This window comes from Ciconia boyciana, chromosome 14, assembly GCF_034638445.1.
Source record: "Ciconia boyciana chromosome 14, ASM3463844v1, whole genome shotgun sequence".
Taxonomy (NCBI): domain Eukaryota; kingdom Metazoa; phylum Chordata; class Aves; order Ciconiiformes; family Ciconiidae; genus Ciconia; species Ciconia boyciana.
Window position 1 is genome coordinate 1,840,830 of NC_132947.1, and position 19,446 is coordinate 1,860,275.

Consider the following 19,446-nt stretch of genomic DNA (forward strand, 5'->3'; position numbering starts at 1 on the left):
TCTTGTAACGGCTCCATTATTAGTGATAGGCCACGCAAAGACTCGTGTTCCCCAGGATCACTATAAACCTATTACTGTGGAGTCTAGACAAGGTAAGCAAGCTATAAGCTGATCAAGGGAAGTCAAGAGGGGACATGTAACCCTCCTTCCTCCAGTCCAAGGCCATGTCCAGTACTAAACAACACAAACACGCTACGTGTGCAGACCACAGCTAGCAGGACAAGCTGCTCAGCAAGTCAGGTTTAACCACCTCACTCTGGAAAAAAACTGACGTGGAACTACAGTAACCAGATACCAAGATTATGAAGCAAAAGTGCTTTAGAGAAAAGAATACCACAAAGTCCCTTATTCCCCTACATCGCCAGATTGTACCCGATCCCGTCATTTCCTAAATGATGGCATGCCTCCTCTCAGTCGCTGCCCGTACCTGTCCCTTCACTTCATGGCTGGGCTCCTGTAGAAGCTGAAAAGGCAACTCCCAACCTTAGGTGCACAACCTGCACCATTGGCACGCTACTTTCACACGCAAATAGCCAGCTACACCTTTACATAAGTTTCCAACACATAAATGTATTTCCAACAACATATTCGTAACACTTTCTGATTTCAAGATCCCTCACGCTTACTTTTGCCTGTATTCATCCTAAATCACTCGAGAATAACATTTTCAGTTCCTAGTACGCTTGTATTTAAAAATAGTCACAGAACACTTTTTGCAGCTCTAGTTTTATTGAAAACTATTTTTTCACCAAAGAGCCATATAGTTAGTTCTTGTATCTACAAAGTAAACACCTGAAAAATAACAACATTGTTAGAAAAATAACTGTATTGCAGAGTTAACATTTCACAGTACTGTTAAATATATGCACCCACAAGTACATATATTTTATGAACAACATACCAACTTTGGTACGAGTATAATCTTTTGTCTAAATGACAGTATTTTCTAGAGCTTACGCATAGCAGCATTAAGGTCCTAAGAAATAATCTGTAGCAAGATCATCCAGACCATTAACAGTAGTGCCATAGATAACTAGCTACTGGACACAACTATAGGAAGAATAGCACCAAGAAATGGAGAACGTCATACAAACAGTGCCATAGTAAAAATCTATGTACTTAACTTCACCCAAATATTTACAGAAGATGTGCATTTTTTAAAACCACCACAATAATACTTGGAAAAAAGCCTTTGGTGTTGTCATCTCAAGTAACTTTACTTATTTCGCTGAGGTTGTTAAATGAAATAGGCTCCTACATCCCTGACTCGAGAGAAGAAAAAGCACTAGTGATATACTGCCAGATAGAGCTACTTTGTATTAACTCTGTAAACCGATATGTAGTTAATAATCACAGAAATATTACGCTCATTTGGTTATTACGAAGAATTCACAAACTTTAAGAGAATTCTTGTCCACTTAATCCTCATTACATTTAAGGTTATAAATAGCAAGGTGCAATTTAACTGTCAAACTTACACTTTCCATCATCTTCCCCTGCCATTTTCTAACACAAAAGTCCTGCTTTTAAAAAGTTTTCTACACAAACTCTGGATGCCTCTGCTATGTTATACCCTATGGTTCTAACATTTTAAAAAACCTACTCCTGATCCTGAAGGGAAACACTGGAAATTCTCAGTGCTGAATTCAGGAAACACTCTGATGTACAGGCCAAGTAAAATACTACTTAAACCTCTATTAGAGAGAATGACTTGACCCTACTATAGAAAAATAGTTCCACGTTGAATTAAATTCTCAAATATAAGAAAACGAACAAACATGAAACGTCATTAACTATTATCATGTAATGAAGCCTTTTAAAAAGTTGCTGAAATTACTTTTCCTGGCATCTTACTTTTCCAATTCAGACAAACTCTACCATGCTGCTCCCAAATTTCCAGGTAAGACTCATTTTGGTCACAACTTTCTCTTCCAGCTCAGCTTTCTCCTTCCTTGCTTGCTGGTTATTTAAGAGCGAAATAAATTACGAGGCAATTAAACTGACATCTGTAACACAGGAAGCTGACAGACTATAAACTATACACATTCACAGACAGCCGTGATCAACAATGCCAAAGGTGTCAACGGGAACAAGAGTGAAAAAAAATGAACATGACTTTGCAAAAAAAAAAAATTAAATTTAAAAAGATGATTGAAGTATGGTGTACTACGCTGATTAGATAGGAACGTATTCTCAATTCTGACTGCAACCTGCTCAAACGAAGAGTAAGAACTAAGCCAAGCAGGGAAGCTCTGGCTTCCCAACCCTCAGAGACCCAGCCCTGATGCGGCACGGAGCCGCCTCCCCGAAGCTCCGACTCACAGCAGGAATGGGCAGAGCAGCGCTGCACCAGAATATACCTGCTCCCTCTCTACGAGAGCAAGGGCAGCAGGAACCGGATGATCTCTCATCTAGCTTTCCACAGGAAACAGCTTTGCAAGAAACTCTCCACTGGAGACCGCCAGGCTGCTCAAGTCCACTTTGTGCACGACCAAATATTTCTCATTTTTGTCTCCCTGAGATGCAACGCTATTATGAGAAAGAACTTTTCTGAAGAACTCTAAAGATCATTTGTAGAAGTTGCTTTTGTCTCCTCAGCTGTCTCTCTCGCACATTAAGGAAAGCAACCCCACAATGCTAAAGCTCACGCTGCTGGCAAGCTGTGTTGTACACAGCAGCTGGGAAGCACTATACTTAATTACGCTACTTTCGTTTCACAGTTACTGTAATCTGGTTTTGTATGTAAATATATAGCAAGAGACACAAAATACTTAATTTCTAAAAAAATAAATGGATTTCATATAATAAAATAGGAATAACAGTAAGACTTCTACCCTCCAGTAACAACCATTACTGATTTTGTACGCGCACCCTAAGTTACAATTAGATCTTCTGTGTAAAGTCTCCTCTCCTCAGTTTCAACAACATACATTCAGTTTGGCTAACTTAATTATATAAAGCAAACAAGTCAGAAAAATTTACAGAATTCCTGAAAACCACAGCCATACTCCAGTATATTTTTAAAAAAGTCCTAGAAGTACTCAAACATAGTATCAATAAAACATACAAGCCTTGCGACAACTTTCAAGCCCGAATAATATACCCTGTTGCACATATGACCAAGCAGCATGTTTTTCTCCTTTAAATGACATAGAAAACCAGACTTACAAACAGCTTACAGGACTGAGCAACCCAGCGCTTTCACAGCTCCTAATCTCAAGCTGAAAAATCCCAAAATGCCCGAATTGTCTAATGGACAGAGCACTAGACCAGAACTCAGAAGACTGAATTCTATTATTAATTCTATTGCTAACACACTCAACAAGCTGAGGTACGTTATTTTCCCAGGGAATCCGAGGAAAACATCACCATTTCTTTTATAAAGCACTTTGAGATCTACTGATAAAAGAAGTTTAAGGTAGTGTAAGCACACAGCATGATCACACCAATAAGATAGCCAAAGTGCCCATTATATGGACTGACAAGTTATCTTTGCACAAAAATCGCACCGTGGCTGCAGTTACACAGTGTCTGGAACCAGCACATTATCGACCTGATCAGCTTTGGGGAGTTACTCTATTGTATTATACCCGTGGTACGTTTATTTGCAGCACGAGAACAAGGGAACAATTTGCTTTTCCTAGTTTAAAAGAAGTGTCTCATATACACAACAGTAGCTACGCATCCTCAGGATCCTCGTTTCGTCCTACACTGTCCAAAAGCTCAAACCCGCCCAGCTGGGCAGAGCCCAGGAAACACGCTTTCACGTGGTTAGTGAGGTTCTTCTGGGTACCGAAGCCCTTGGCACAGAAGAGACACACAAAAGTACGCTCATTCGAGTGCACAGACATAAGATGCCGGTTTAAGTCTGTCTTGTCTCGAAACAGCTTGGCACAGTTAGGACACTGCATCTTCTTACAGTTGAAGTGGATGGTCTTTTCATGCCGATCCATGTTGGATTTCAGAGTGAAGCTCGCGGGACATTTGGAGCACTGGAAGCGGGCAAGCTGGCCAGGAGGCACGCTGTCAGCAAGGGCAGGCCGGGAGCAGTCAACCAAGTCGAAGGGGAGAAGCATGGAGAAAGCATGCTCATGGATGTGCTCCTTCAGCTCTTCAGCACGCTGGAAAACCCTCCTGCAGAAACCACAGGTCAGCCTCTTGGCTAGGGCTGAATCCAGAAACAGGCCATCAGCGGTTATGTCCATGTCTTCAGATCTCGACAAACTCGTATCTAAAATAGAAACACACATACACACATACAAATCAGTGTCTTCTGGTATAAAATAATGATAGTTTAGAAAAAATATTTTTCTCTCTACTTACCTGAATCAGAGTTATCAAACTGCCAAAGTGCTAAAAATCCATCATAAGTGGCCTGCAAATGAAAAGCATACTTAAGTTAAGGCAAGCATCTTTGTAGTTAGTGCTCAGACTCCCATCTTATCATTGCCTTCACCCCTTCTTTAACGGAGGCTCATCATTTGACTCAGCAACCCTATTTGCCTTTACAAAGCTTTCACTGTCCAAGCAGCTAAGGTAACTGGGCCATATTTTGCAAGATTTGGTGTTTAAAGACAGTAATCAACATGCCTATTTAGGTCCCGGGTAACTACTCAGTTTTCAGTCTCGCTAAGCATCTGTAGCTCCCACTCAGGCCAATGGGAAAGAAACACTGGATAGAAAATGTCTAGCAGATACAACAGAACTGGAAAATTTTCCCTTAGCCCTACATAGCTACTTTTTCTTTCCACATAGAAAAGCCCATACAAAACAAACACCTTCTGGGTAGTTCCCTTTATGCAATGCTCTCTGGCATTGCTGATCCAAATTATAAATAAAAGCTGATTTTTTTTTCATAAAGCATTTGCAGTATGCCAGCGTGCGGCAGATGGCAACCCTCTATGAGGCAGAGGCATGATGCAGCCTGGGCAGGTCTGTTGGGGACCGGGCAAGCGGCTACCAGCCGTTCTTACCAGCTCACTTTCCTCTAAGGTGACTGCAAAGGAAAATCTGTGTTTCCACCCATTTGTTTAATGGAACTAAAGTCTCATTCAAAAATATTAAGAAGAAATGCCACAGAAAGCTATGGATTTTATGTCAAACTCCTGACTCCTGTAATACAGAAAGCCAGCCTGCTTCTATCTGAATTTAGACAGTTACAAGAAACCCAAAGGCAAAACACCAGAAGTGGGCAATGGATAGCTGGAGTCTCAGCTATCTTTGTGCCATTATTATACTTTTGTATGCAATGCTTTGCAAACAAAGGGATTTACAATAAAAAGGGTATGTATACTTAAAGAAAAAAAGACACCACAGTTTTTTGAACACAAGTTCTGTTGAGGTAAGGCAGAAAGGATAAAATTAGGACAGAACCAGCCCTGACCTCAACAGACTTCCAGTTTTAAAATAACCTATATTTAAAAAAAAAAAAAAAAAGAAAAGCTAACAGATCAAAGTATAAGGTATTACGGTCTTTCAAAGTACTCCTAACTGGGGAGAATTTGATTTAACAGATACCTTTGCATTTAAATTTCTCTGCATTTTCCCCTCCGATCTTACCTGGGTTGAGGAAGGCACCTCTCCTTTTATCACGGTTTCTGGTGACATTTCACCAGAAGAGCAGATCTCGGGGGGGCTCTGAGTGGCAAGGTGTGATGAAGGCAGCGGGGGGGATGGTGCTTCCACTTTGCCATCACATTCGCCCCTTGAACGATTCAAGTTGGTGCCAGGCCCTGGGGAACACAGGAAACGAATCTCACCCACGTGAACTAGCACCAGCTGGTGGTTTTAAAAAAGGCCTTGCAAAGGCAGCACACCAGCACTCGCAGCTTATCTTCTGTCAGTGGGAGGGAATGCAGCAGGACAGTGATGCCAGGCTTTTGTTTGTTTGTTTGAAAACCAGCCTCCCCACCCAGAATGCCTCGTCTGTGCGTGATGTGTGTAGTGGGGTTATATCGCATGGCACGGTCACTAAAGAGTCCGTCGGGAGAGAGCAGCACAAATATCCAGAGCAATCGCATTTCTGAAAGACACCTCTTGGAGAAGCACTGTTTCAAACACATACATTTCAATCTTTAAGTAACATACACACAAACTTTATTCTGCTACTCACTTGCTTGAAAATGTATGTCAAAGCTTCACATCTCAAGATTTGACCGTTATTTAACATAGTTACTGTCAGTCCTTGATCTCAAAGTGCTTTACAAAAGATCGGAAAAAACATTCCTTTCATTCTATAGCTAGCAAGTTCAGATATTTGTACAAAACTATTCAATTATACCTGACAATTGTTACATTCTAAAAATCTATTGTAGTTAAAAAGGAAAACATTATTTGTCCGGCCGAAGCAGAATCGTACCCTCTTGCCTACGCTGTAGCAACAGCCAAATGGTAAACAATATTCCCGAAACTGCACTGATAATCAATGACAAATCTATATACAAATAAAGACTGTGTAATCAAGGCCGGCGCACGTTACAAGTTGTTAAACGAACTTTAACAAACACCTTGACTGAATATTGGAATGACATATCGAGCAGGTCATTATTTTTGAAAAGCAAGTAGGCGAAATCAGAAGCAAATATGGCATAAAAGTAAACAAATTCATACTTAAAGCACTCGATGCCCTAAAGGCTTTTTTATTTCTTACACAAAAGAGTCTGACTGAAACCTTTATGCATATAAAACCCACACTTTTTAATGCAGCTACAAATAACAAGTCAAAGTTTATACTATGTCCAAATACAATACACTGTGATCTGGGTCACAACAAAGCATTCGAGTGAAACCACACAAAGGTTTCTAAATGCGAACAATCCCAAATCTAACTTTTTATCAGCTATCAAAGGAAATTCTGCTCTTGTGCCACAAGCTCGATGTTTGATTTACCTTCCTCTGCTTTGATCGCAGATTGAAATCTTTCACGACTTAATTAACTCTATTCAAGTGTGATAACAATACATCAAGTTTTCACTCTGGTGGTGCTCATCTATTGCTGTTGTAATCTAAAGGCAGGACAACAAAATGCTAAAATCCTGTAAATTCAAGATAGGAAAAAATGGGGAAAAGTGAATTCGTCAGTGTTTCCTGTTAGAAACTGTTAGCAGGAACCCAGCTCTCCAGGTCTGCAGCAGAATTCCTGCCGAGACATCCACACATTCCTTTTTTTCCCCCTGAACATCCCAGACTGACTCAAACTGCCCTGCTTACATTGAAGCTATACGCTGTGACCATGGACAACTTAGAGGCACCTCTAGGTTGCACTTCCTTAAACAAACGGCATTTTAGTGTACAGTAAAGATAAGCCAGTGGGGTCTGGCTTGATTAATTCTTTATTAGCACCTTTACAGAATTACATGGGTTCCTAGAGAAACTATGCACTTCTTAAAGCAAAAGTTAAGGCTAACGCACGAGCAATGAAATAGAGTAAGGAGGAACAATAAACTCAATCATCCAACGTGAGCCACAAAGATGTACAACATAAAGTACAAAGATGATTTTTAAAACAACAATTAATATTTATTTGGTTTCAACAACTGCAAGTAACACAAGAAGAGAAACCCGCATAAATGACCCATACTTTGTACATGCGAACGCAAACAGCACCTGAATTTACGTTTTGTCCCATTCTGACTAGTACTGTGAGAAACCTTTTTCCCTCCTAAATTTGTATGAAATGAATTTAATTAAAAGTATTTTAATTTCTAAATCAGAAATCAAAAGCGCTTTCCTTCAGTCAGCTTCGTGTACGGAAGATGATGCACTAGTTTAGCAGTATTTATATGAATATAGTATTCTCTGACAGCTAGACAGTAAACCTGTGGAAAACAGAACGGCAAAGGTAGTTATAATCTCATTTAAAATTGTATCCATTCTCCCCTAAATCTTGGCTTACCATGTACAAAAATTCCATGCCAAACTGAATACCTTTAAGTCCCTCTTGGGAAAGTTGACCACTGTGTAAAATGTATTCCTTTAACATCCAGTGCAAGTATAAATTATTGGCTCCAATGAACCACTAACTAAAAATAACGTATTAGCTGGTTTGCCCAAAAGAAAAGGGCTCTGTGTACCATGTAATCACTTGGACAGCAAGCTTCATAGGAATTGCTTCTATAAACAGTTTCAGTTGCAACAGGGTAAACAGGAAAAGCCAAACTTAGGCATATAAAAAAGTATGCAATGTACTATTCTGAAAATGTGGAAGAGTCGCCCTTTAAGGTAGTCAATCACCCCAAAATCTGAAAGTTTTCTGACTTTTTTTTAAAATGAGAAAACAAGGATGTAAACTAACCAACTCATTTTCTAATGAATATTAAAATTCTCGTTCTCTTGATTACACTTGGCAAAACCAACTACAAACATTCAGCTAAAGCCTTTGAGACTTTTGTAGATGTGGTGTAACCGTACGGAACAATGCTACCAAAGTTCAGCATCATAGATGAAATAAGACAAGCATTATTAAACCAAGGAGCTCAGCAGAACAGCATTGCTGAAGCTGGAAATCAGCAAAGAATAACCCACTTTTACAGACAAACCATGAAAACATGTAAAGACGAGGAAAACTGAACCTCTTAAATTGTCTTATCTGAAAGACATCCCCACCAACAAACTATGCAGGTTCGATAACTAATGGGTACCCAAGGCGACCTCAGCGTTACCCATGAATAACTGACACGTACTTTTTTCTGCAAAACCTGCACGTTCTTTAGGTTTCTGACAAGCACATGAACAACGTCAGTCTTGATCATACACCACGAACGTCAAATTCTCAGAGCCCTTCAGCTGCAGGTTATCTGGCAACTGTGTCACCCAAATGGCCAGATATTTACATTTTCCCTTCTGATTTTAAATTAGCTTGAACTGGTTAACTTTACAAATGCTGTACTTCTGTTTGACTACATCATAGTGATACAGCACCCCCCCTCACATCCCAGGCTTCATTTTCCATCAGCAGAATATTAAGTAATTTCACACCTCATACCATCATTACAATATATGATGAATTAGGAAAAAAGAACACGGGGTAAAATGAAAACCTTGGGGTATCCTCTATTAACTTCTACAACAGTATGAACTATGTGGAAGAAAAATGAAAACTTGTAATGTATGCAGTAACTTGGAGAGTAACATCCCCTTAAGAAACGGCTCATCAGACTTTTAAATGCGTATCATATACTCTTCAGATCTGTCCACCTCCATTAAGTCTTTTCCTCCAGAAAAGAAAAATAAACGTTAACGCTGCTCCTTGAGTCAGTTCCTTACTGTAACACTTTGTAAGAGAATACGAAGACAATCTAGTTATAGCAGTTAAGATTAAAAACACACTTCACGTTTTTTTTTTTTTAAACTCAAGAGAGATTGATCACTTAAAAATCTTGAAAATAGTGTGTTTCCTTTTCAAATCAGACAGATGAAAACTACCACAGACTGTGCTGGTTTTGGTTTAAAAAAAAAGATTCTTGTTCACTGTGCTCCTGCCTACTCCCCCACAACGCTCCCCTCCCCCCCCCTTTTTTTTTTAATATAACCCAGGACTTAAAATGACTCAACATCCTCAAATTGTGTTTGAAGAAAAATGTGAAAAACACCTACAAAGCTAGCACCAGCCTAGACTGTGCTTTTAGATCTCCAGAATCTTCTTACCACTTGCTTTAATGTCATTTTATACACTGAAAATTCTCATTAAACTTGATGTCCTATTGTATTCAGTAATGACCACTTAAAAGCAAGTGACTGTTGTATCAGAACATCTTCTTCAAGTGATTAAAATAAATCAATACCTGTGAATCTGAATAAGATTAAAGAAAAATATGTCCCTTAACTCCCTGCCTCTGTAAAAATCCTCTTACCAGGCCACAGCCACATCCACCCACTGGTGTGGGAGCTACAGACCAAGTGAGCAGTCTTCTTTTTGTCTTACGCAATTCACTTTGCTTCCCTAAAAATGAGATAACTGAAACTTAGATGAATTAAATTCAAGTAATAGTGAGAGGACTGGAAAACAGGGACCTCAAATGCAGGCTGGAAGGACCTGCTGAGTCAGCACACCCCTCAATGAGCTACCACTTACCCCCTTTTCTAAATGTATCAAGCTTTATTTTAAACCCAGCTGGTCTTCTGCCTACACCATGCCTGTTCCCGAGCTCTGCTTCTCAGCTGGTTAGGCAATCTCTAATTTCTAGCCCAAATTTATGACTGCCTTATACTCATTTGTCTTTACGCCAAGTGGTCCTTCAGCTTTTGAGTAAAATCTAAAATCCTCCAACCAAGAGAAGGATGATGGATAGAGGGCAGCCCCGTCATTATTCCAGTTTATCATGACAGAAGATGAAACCGCTGATTTCACCTGTCACGAGTCACAGATCCGAACACGCGGTGCATAAATCACCCTCGCAGCCGTGCGTTGATCTACGCTCCCACCCGTCCCGGTGCCAGCTGAGGGCACTCTTCTCACTGCACGCAAGCCTGGCGATTGAACTGCTGCACAGGATCTTTGCTATTTCATTGCAACGAAGGGATTTTCAACCCAGGAGCCTAGTTGGAACCATCTAAATCTGATTTAATTGGAGATCGTTCAGTAAGCGAACTACTGTGGAAGAGATACTAAGACTAACATTAAGTTGTGTGTTTTTTTCCCTTTATCGTAGAACCCAAGTGACCATTAAAAGTTACCTATTCTTTTGTCATCAAGGAAACTAAAAATAAGTATCTTAAGTGAACTCTTCCTTCTATTTAATTGGTCAATTTTCTCAGTATAGATTAAACCTTTTTTGCTGGAAACTAACACGTGATACTCAGAAAGCCACCGCTTGCTCTATTTTATGTCACAAAATCCAGATATCCCCACCTTCTGAGAGCATTATTAAAATACAGCATTAATAATTTTTCTTTCTTTGTGCACTGGAGAATCGAACTATTTTATGATTGCAATGGAGAACATACACAAGTATGCTGAAAAATAAGCTGTCCACACGTAATGGTACATATCAGCTGTCTCCAACAGATCACCAGTAGAAAAACATTCATTTCCATGAGCGAGTATAATAAAACAATCAATAGCTGCTCATTACTTAGACAGAGGTCTGGAAGTCAACAGCAAGAAGTAAAGATCACACGATCTACAAAATCACAACTGTTTCTACAGACACAGGAGTGACAGTCAAGCCTCCCTTCAACATTAGGCAATTTTGGATTCAAAACCTTTGCAGCTACTTCTTTTACCATAAGGACTCAAATACTTTGTATTTGGTTTGTAAGTACCATTTTGCAAACAAGTAAAGGAGGAATTTGAGGACAAGCGCTACATACACAGACACTAAATACTTCCTTCCATGGCTTCAGCAGTTAACACTAAAGTTGGATCAATACCAGGCACAGGTTTCCAAATTCTAAGGAAAGTGGGATTAAGCAGGACTTAAAATTGGATATAAGCATATCGGTAGTAATAAACAAGACAGTGACCTGTATTTTCTTCTCAGTAAAGATTTTACTTAAAGTATCAGTAAACAGAAAGTATAAAAACACAAACTTACGAGAGAGAGAATGCGTGCCTTTGGGCAAGTACTCAAACAGCAGAGAACTATCCTCTCCCAGCATGTCGGCTTTCAGAGACAGCAAACTGTTCTTACTCATGAGAGCCGCGCGCAGGTTGGCGACGGTGGCAGCCTGGAGCGCATCCTCCTTCTCCGGAGTCAGGGGCTGAGAGATGTAGCTGGCTTCCCCGCCGATGAGGGCTTCGTCGACGTTCGCGTAGGGGTCCGATCGCTCCACTCTGCTGTCAGAGCTGCTGGGCTCTGTTACTGTCACATCAGCACCTGCGTGACGAAAGGTGCCGTCAGAGACACAAACAAATTCCCGAGATGGTGCACGCTAACCACGCGTGCCTGTCTAACCATGGGCCCAAATAACTGAGAACCAGGAACTTACCACCACCTATTTCGGCCTTATTGTCACTTTTCACCCAAGAGTGTTGTTTCTCGCCCCCCCTTTTCCAAAAGTCTGAAGCCAAACTTGGCTGTTCAGAGGCTGGATAGAAAGCCGAGGGTTTCTGTTCTTCCAGCCCGTGCCCATCTGCCCCATCAACGGGTCCCACCTTCAGCACCATGCACGAAGAAGGCAGGGCAGAGGGAGAGAGGTGTGTACAACCTCCCCCACAACCAATAACTGGGTAAAACTTATTTATGTATTTATTTTAAACTAAGATTTCAGAATAGTCTGCTAGTACTGAAATTACGTTCAAATGTTTAAGTTCTGGTTTTTCCCCATAATTTTACTCCTGTAGTCCAAACTTTCATTCTTTCATTTCTTCCCCGTGATGAAAGTTTTGAAAACTCCAGTAATAAACAGCCTACAACAGCGGGCTGCTAATTAGTACAAATCCCTTGGGGTCACTTATCTGAAAAATACACAGTAATCAGTGGTTCCCAGCATATATCACAGGGTAGGTTTTATACAGAAGTGATACAGTTAAAAACAAAAACCAAAGACACAGATTAGCCACTTTACAACAGGTAGCTACAAAGAAGCTGTATAAAAACATAACAGACTATTAACAAAAACATCAATTAGTGAACCCAAACAAAAATGAAAAAGCTATGATTAAGGTTAATTCCTCCCTGCGAAAATACCTTTTCTTTTTGTATTTTTGGGGAGGTCTAGTTAAAGAGTCTCTCTTGGTTGAACTTTGACTCTCTTATACTCTTAAATAATTTATGTATTTTTATGTAAAGTGACTCATATTCCTCTCTATTCTTCACACAAAACAAAAGAATTATCTACAAAAAGGGCTGTTACCCCATTCATAAAGTGCATAAAACAAACTGCAATTACCTACTCCAGAATCTGCAGCAGCAGAACACAGCTGACGTGCTCAAAACCCAGTCGAGTACCTGGCAAACAGGGCTAAAGCTTCCCAAACGGATGCCTTTGTAGCATTGGTACTATCAAGATGTAGAGGGGAAAAAAATCCAAATCCAAAGAGAGTGCTTTGATAATGAGTGATCAGATGGAAAAAGAAGCTGTTTTGCAGATCCTGAACACTTTATTGCCTCCTAGTTCAAAATACCTTTAAATCTACTTAATGCAAGAGGCAACTATTACAGTTCAAAACAGTGGTATGACATGTACAAAATTAACCCTCAGCTGCTTTCACAAATTCATCTCGCACTCCTCAGGGCAAGGAGTCCAGGCGTTGTCCATACACACCACAGCAATAAACCTATTGCCGTACAGAAGGTTTCACAGCTGCGGAGCTTCCGAGGAGGGAAGAAGAAGAGTGTGGCACACTAGCACTCGCTTGTAGCGTTCAACAACTTCAAACCAGGGCAAGACATCAATCGGCATAGCCTTATTAAAAAAATGCTAATGAGGACACTGGTACAGTGCCTACCTCCTGTAGCCTGGAAAACAGCTAAAGGAAGATCATTATTTTTATCTCCATTTTACGGGTGGTAACTGCCAGAGAAAGGCGCGGTGACTTGCTCAAGGTGTCCAGCCCACAGAGCCAGGATCAGACAGTGAATTTCCCGGTCCCAGCCCAGGGCACATCAGGTTCCTTAACATGTCCAGATTTACTTCACTAAGCTGTACTGTACTGCCAGTACCTCTTGCTGTTAGCTTCTTCCACTTCCTTTAAAAAACAAAAAGCCTCAAAGCAAACAATAAGGAAAAAACAATCATTAGCAGAGTACTCCTACACCCCGGAGATATAAGGAATACCCAAAGCTGGGGCCTACAAACACAGTAGCAGCAACTATGTGAACTATCAGAGATGCTCTCTCTCTCTAAATCAAACCATTTTCCCTCCTCCATCTGTGTTCTGCTTGTATAATCTCATATGATCAGTTTTATTAAATCTTAGCCAAGCAGAAGAATTCAACTGCTTTGAATTTTTCCATATTTTGTCATCCCTCTGTTACTGAGCAAGTGGTTAACAGGTATATACGTTTTTCTAGATGATAATGAAGTTTGTTTTAAAAGCAAACATTTCTGCATAACGGGAAATTACAAGAGCTTAAAAACCAGCAGCTGTTACAAAAGGTGGCAAAGAAAGTAAATTCTCGCCCATTAAACTGGTAATGTAAGAGACAGCTTTATCAAATCAAAGCCATGATAACACTGCTATTCCTCTGCTCCTCACCACCTACATGGCAAATCACAGCAAATAACCTGGGCCAGAAAGAGTGTTTGTCAACAAAACGGTGCTGCCAAATAACTGGGCAGGCAGTAAATCACCGTGCGTTCTCTCCCGTCCTTTTTCATAGCCAATTACAGATGCTGATTGACAGTTGCCAGAATCTGCTGCTGCCTGCTGCACATAAACAGTAATTGCTAAAACACACGCAGATTAATTGTAACCACAAGACGACATTAAATGTTCCTCAAAAGCCAAGATTAGAGACAGACAGTGAAATAGAGGCTTTAGAGCTTCCAGTATTTATAGCTGATGTAACCTAATCAAATACACATTAAGGCAAAATAAATATCCACTTAGTCACATAAGTACTAAAATACTCTCAATACACCAAAACCCAAAAAATGAAGTTCCTCTTCACGGTGCTTCCAAAACCACTTCTCTCTTTTCTCTAGAATACAGCTTCTTTTAACAAGATTTAGCCAAAGAATTGCATGAATCAAAAGTATCCGTCACTGCCGAGTAATCTAAACTGTTTACTACAGTGCTTCAACAGTACGTAAACCAAGCTTTAGTAAATGAGCTTCTATATTGCAATTATTCAAGGCAACGGGTCACGTGGCAGGCCGAGAGCTCCATCCAGCTCCTCCACATCTCATTTTTCACACCGCCAAGACAGTCCCTGCGACTGCACAGATTCCAGGCACCGCTTGCAGGAAATCCCGATCGGGGCAGGAAGCTAAATGTGGGATTAATGCTGCTCTAAAAAACTGAGCCCATTAGTCTCTTTAGCAAATAATTATTTTGCAGTTATTCTATTACACCAGCCTACTTTCCGCAACACAGAAGCTTTAGAAGTTTGTTGACCTGGATTATTTTTTTTTGTTATTATTTTTACTTTCAAATAAAACACAGGGAATATTTTTACAGTTTTAGCAACAGTATTTCCATGCATCCCTGAAACTCCAAAAGCACCATTTAACTGGTAAAGTTCCTATTTACACATGAAAGCCTAAACTAAAAGGAATATATGAAGCCCGATTACAAGCGCCTTCTCACAGACATCACACAGCCCAGCTGAGCATGGCAGGACAAAACGCACTTCATTCCCAACAGGAATAACGCTCTTCGTTCTATAAAGAGGAACAACGCCCATGCACCAGCAGGCCAAGCAGTCCAACGTCCCAAACGCACGCAGGGTGGCTGCGGCATAGACACTGGGGCAGAACAAAACTGAACTGTATGTTTGCTCTGCAAGGGAAGCACAGCCACAGGAAACTCATTTGCTTTGCTACACTACGTGAAGCTCAAATCCAGATCAGAAAGTCCATTTGTCAGCAGGCATGCCACTACTACCATAAAGAAAAAAATTACCTAAAAGTCATATAAACTGAGCTCCTGTCACAAACCCAGGTATGAGAAAACCAAGTTGTACTAGTCAAAAACCCAAGTATCACAGACATCTGCCAGCCCCTTGGGACGGGCAGAAATAAAGGTGATGAAACTTCCTAAACGTATCTGAATGAAATGTTAATGTGATAAATTGTTTTCCAAGATCTAGAAGAAAATTGACAGTAAAAAGCATTAAACTTAGTCAAACACCTGCAAAAATACACATGCCATCTCAGAAAGACCAAGGAAAAGCTTCTCCATTTTACAGAATCCATCTGAGTACTTTAATTAATTACTTTAATACACAATCTTTTTCTTGTATTTCTTCTCCCTGCTTCAGTCATTTTTCCTCATTACAGCTTAAACTCAGCTGTTACCAAACTACCTCCTCAGTGTCTGCTTCTCTCACACCACTGATTTCTTGTTTGTATTCTGTTTTTACCTTCTCAGGAAACCCCCAGTTGTGTTTTCTGTTGTTTCCCAGACTCCCAATGCTATTATTCTCTTTCATTGTTTGTGTTTTTTTAATAATTTTTTCCTCTTTCAACTTTTATTCCTGCTGTCTCACGTACATAGTTGAACAACATCTAAAAATCTGTAGCTGGAGGACTAAACCCATGAGAAGAGAGAAAGGCATGAATAAAAGCCATACAAGATTACATCTGCTGCTGGAAAATTCAAAGCAGAAACAAACTCTTCCCCGGGAACCAAAGGCAACGTTTCGCCAGGTCGCTATTCCTCAATATTGCTCTTTTCATTACAGTCTCAAGGTAAGAGGAGACCCAAGAAGTTTGTCATAAGTTATCATTAGATAAGTTATCATTAGAATCATTATCACGATTCTAAGTTATCATTTACAGCCAAAGCTTTAGGCCAGTTTCTGTAAGTTTTCTCTATCACCCTGGCAAATTTCGGGAAGCTTTTAGGAGCCCTTCCAACCTCTTCTCAACCCCCCTCGAATTCAGCGCTTTTTCACACAGCACGAGCCATTCCTCCAAGCTCACCTTTCTGAACGGGAGGTTATCACTGCTCAGCACCTGGAGTAAACTCTTTACAAGTCCCCACAAAATCCAAAGATAACAGCAATTCAAAAAGCATCCTTACCCCTTCTGCATAGCTCACCCCATCGCACAGCTCCAGTACCTGTTTTGGCAGAACCGAAGCCTGTCGGTGCTTCAGCAGAACGAAGGCCATTGTCCTGCCGCTTTCACCAGCATCCTTTCAACCCAACATCAGTAACACCGTCAACTAAACCCAGCCAAAGTCTCTGGCTGCCTCCATTTTGTGGACGCTTGCCAAAGCTAGGGGTGACAGCAAGATCCCACAACTATCTGGAGCTAATTAAAGAAACACTGGATAATCTTATATCCTACTCTTATTTATAAAGCACTCTTGACAGTCATGAACAGTAGAACCCCCAGCTAAGTCCACCAAATACTTTCCCTCCTTATAGGCAAACACGAAGCAGGGCTGGCAAGTCATACTGCTCGTTTTCTTTTTAACACATGTAAGAACAAACACATAAAAACCCACAGCAAAGTTTACAGTTGGAGAGAATATTCTCTCTTTGCATAAATTAGGGTGGAAAGGTGAAGGGAAGGAAAGACAAACTTTCAGGTAGACGAGTCCCACTGTCAGAAAGGCAAGCATCGGGGAAAGTACGGCTTGAAAACAACAGCAACTGAAGTTACGTCTTGAGTGGCGTCACCAACAGACAGCAAGCAAGCAGCCGTCCTGACTTGTGACGGCGTTACTGCTGTATTACCTGGATCCATTTTTAAGCATTGTAGAGTAAGTTAGGTTGAAAGTGACTTCAGGGCTACTTTTAGAGTTAGATCCCATTGCTCAGAGGCTTGTACAGCCAAGTTCTGAGTAACTGCAGGGAGAGATAACCACAACTTCGCCAAGCCCTTCCTCCATCGTTTGACCACTCTGTAAAGAATTTCCTCCTTTTACCCCATGAGAATTTCCCTTCCTGTAACTTGTGTCCATTACCTCTCATCCTTTCTCCATACACATCTGAGAAGGGTCTGGCTCTGGACAATCCATCCACCCCCCTTCTCCTCCTCAAGGTGAAACCAAGCTGTCTCAGCCTCTCTGCGTACACAACATCTTGATGGCCTCGGCTGGGCCATCAAGTTTGTCAAAGTCTTTCTTGTCCTGGAGATCCCCAAACTGGATCTCGTACTCCAAACATGGTCTCACTTGCCTTGACAGGCTAGGTAGGCTCTTCATAAGGCAACTGAGCACACAGCCGGCCTTTGCTGCTGCGAGGGCACGCAGACCCCTCTTCAGCCCGTTACTCACCAGAACACATCTTCTGCAAAGCTGCTTCCTCACTCCTTGGCTGCCAACCCGTACTGGTGCATGGGGTTATTCTGTCCCACACGCAGGACTTCACATTTGTCTTTGTTGAATTCATGCTGTGTCCGGCACCACTGCCTTCCAGCAAATCATTCCTCCCAGGCTGGTGTCATCCAACAACTTGCTGAGGGTTCGCTCCATCCCACCGCCCAAGTTGTTAATGAACAAAGTAAACAGCATCGGCCCTGGAAGCTACCTGTGATGGATGCAGGCATCGCACTTTCTGGGGTAGCTGTTTAGGATCTCCTGCACACAGCTGGATAATTTTTAGTGTGGTGGCAAAGGTAATTTTTTTTATTGACAACATGATAAGCAGAAAGGGCAGAGGGGGGCGAGGGAAGAGGTCCCAACAACAGTGACTTCTCCCACCCCAAATGCTCATTCCTGCATCCTCCCCTGCTACTCCCTCAGTTGTACCAAGACTACATGTATAGTTGTGAGGTGAACTTGAGACAGGAACTAATATGTTAAAAATAAAACTGGTTTATTAAAAAAAGTTATTTTTAAACCCAGATCAGTTCCCCAATCCGGTTCACTACATGGTTGCACAGACGTTTTCACCGGAACAACTGCAGGAGGGCGTGGGGGTGCAATTAAGTACCAAGGGAAAGTGGGAGCCACTTAAACTCAGCTTTTCTTTCAAGGACACTGCCAAATTATGATCCGAGCAGAACTCTTCTGGAAAAAACTTTGGTGAAATCAATCAAAGACTTAATTTTCTGAGGTTCTTCCACCCATTTGTGTCAAGTGTCTATACAGATCTGCCTGACAGTAGATTTCACCTAAAGTTTCAGGGATGATGTTTCTTGTATAGGTTTAGGAAGATTTGACTTGATCTCCTTCTGTGCAAAAGATGTAATTAATTTTTAAACCCACAGAAAAAAAAAGCTTTCATTTCCTACTGGTTTTTCTTGGGAATAAAAAAAAAAAAAAAAAGGAGCACCCAGGCTGGTAGAAAAATGACAGTCTTTTACTAGCTACTAAAATTATCCTTGAAGCTTGTATTTCAGATACTCCCTCCTTTCTAACAGAAATCCTTCAGAAGTGTTTCACAACTTACTTGTTTTTTGTTGCTTGCTTATTTGTTAAGCAAAACCCTGCATTCTCACATACTGTAATATTTACAGAGAAGTGATGCCATGAGCTATATTGGTTTTGATTAGCACTATTTTACAAACGTAACAGTATACATGTGGATATAATAAATGTGCACAGCATTCAAAATAAGCTCCAATTTCATAACTCAGGAAACTATCAGGCAAACACAGATATTTAACCACAACATATATGATAATTAAAAACTGCCTTTATGTTAAAGACTGTAAGATATCTTAAGAGAATCCTTATGGAACCAAACCCGTGGTCTCCTTCAGGCTGTGCTTTCCCACCCCTCTTCTTCCAGGTTTGACTCCTACCACAGCTTCTCAACTGTGATTCAAAGCAGGGTGATGTGGGACACTGTCCTGCACTGTCGGGATTTGAGTTGCTGAGAAACACCATCCCGCATAAAACTGCAAATTTCCAATGCTGTTACTGGTTCTGGTGGGCTCGGGGGA

At 40.9% G+C, this 19,446-nt stretch overlaps 1 protein-coding gene across 6 annotated transcripts in view; it reads right to left on the reverse strand.

The window, feature by feature from the left end:
- The window catches only part of ZBTB46 (zinc finger and BTB domain containing 46), a 59,687-nt gene that overhangs the window by 13,307 nt on the left and 26,934 nt on the right, over nt 1-19,446 (reverse strand). For 5 of the 6 annotated variants that reach the window (XM_072879097.1, XM_072879094.1, XM_072879098.1 and 2 more), the window contains 4 exons: nt 11,535-11,816; nt 5,560-5,732; nt 4,324-4,375; nt 3,920-4,231 (listed from right to left, as the gene is read on the reverse strand). In XM_072879097.1, the coding sequence (XP_072735198.1) occupies nt 3,920-4,231; nt 4,324-4,375; nt 5,560-5,732; nt 11,535-11,816 (819 nt within the window). The remainder of the gene's footprint in view (nt 1-3,919; nt 4,232-4,323; nt 4,376-5,559; nt 5,733-11,534; nt 11,817-19,446) is intronic. The other variant, XM_072879099.1, reaches the window with a different exon arrangement.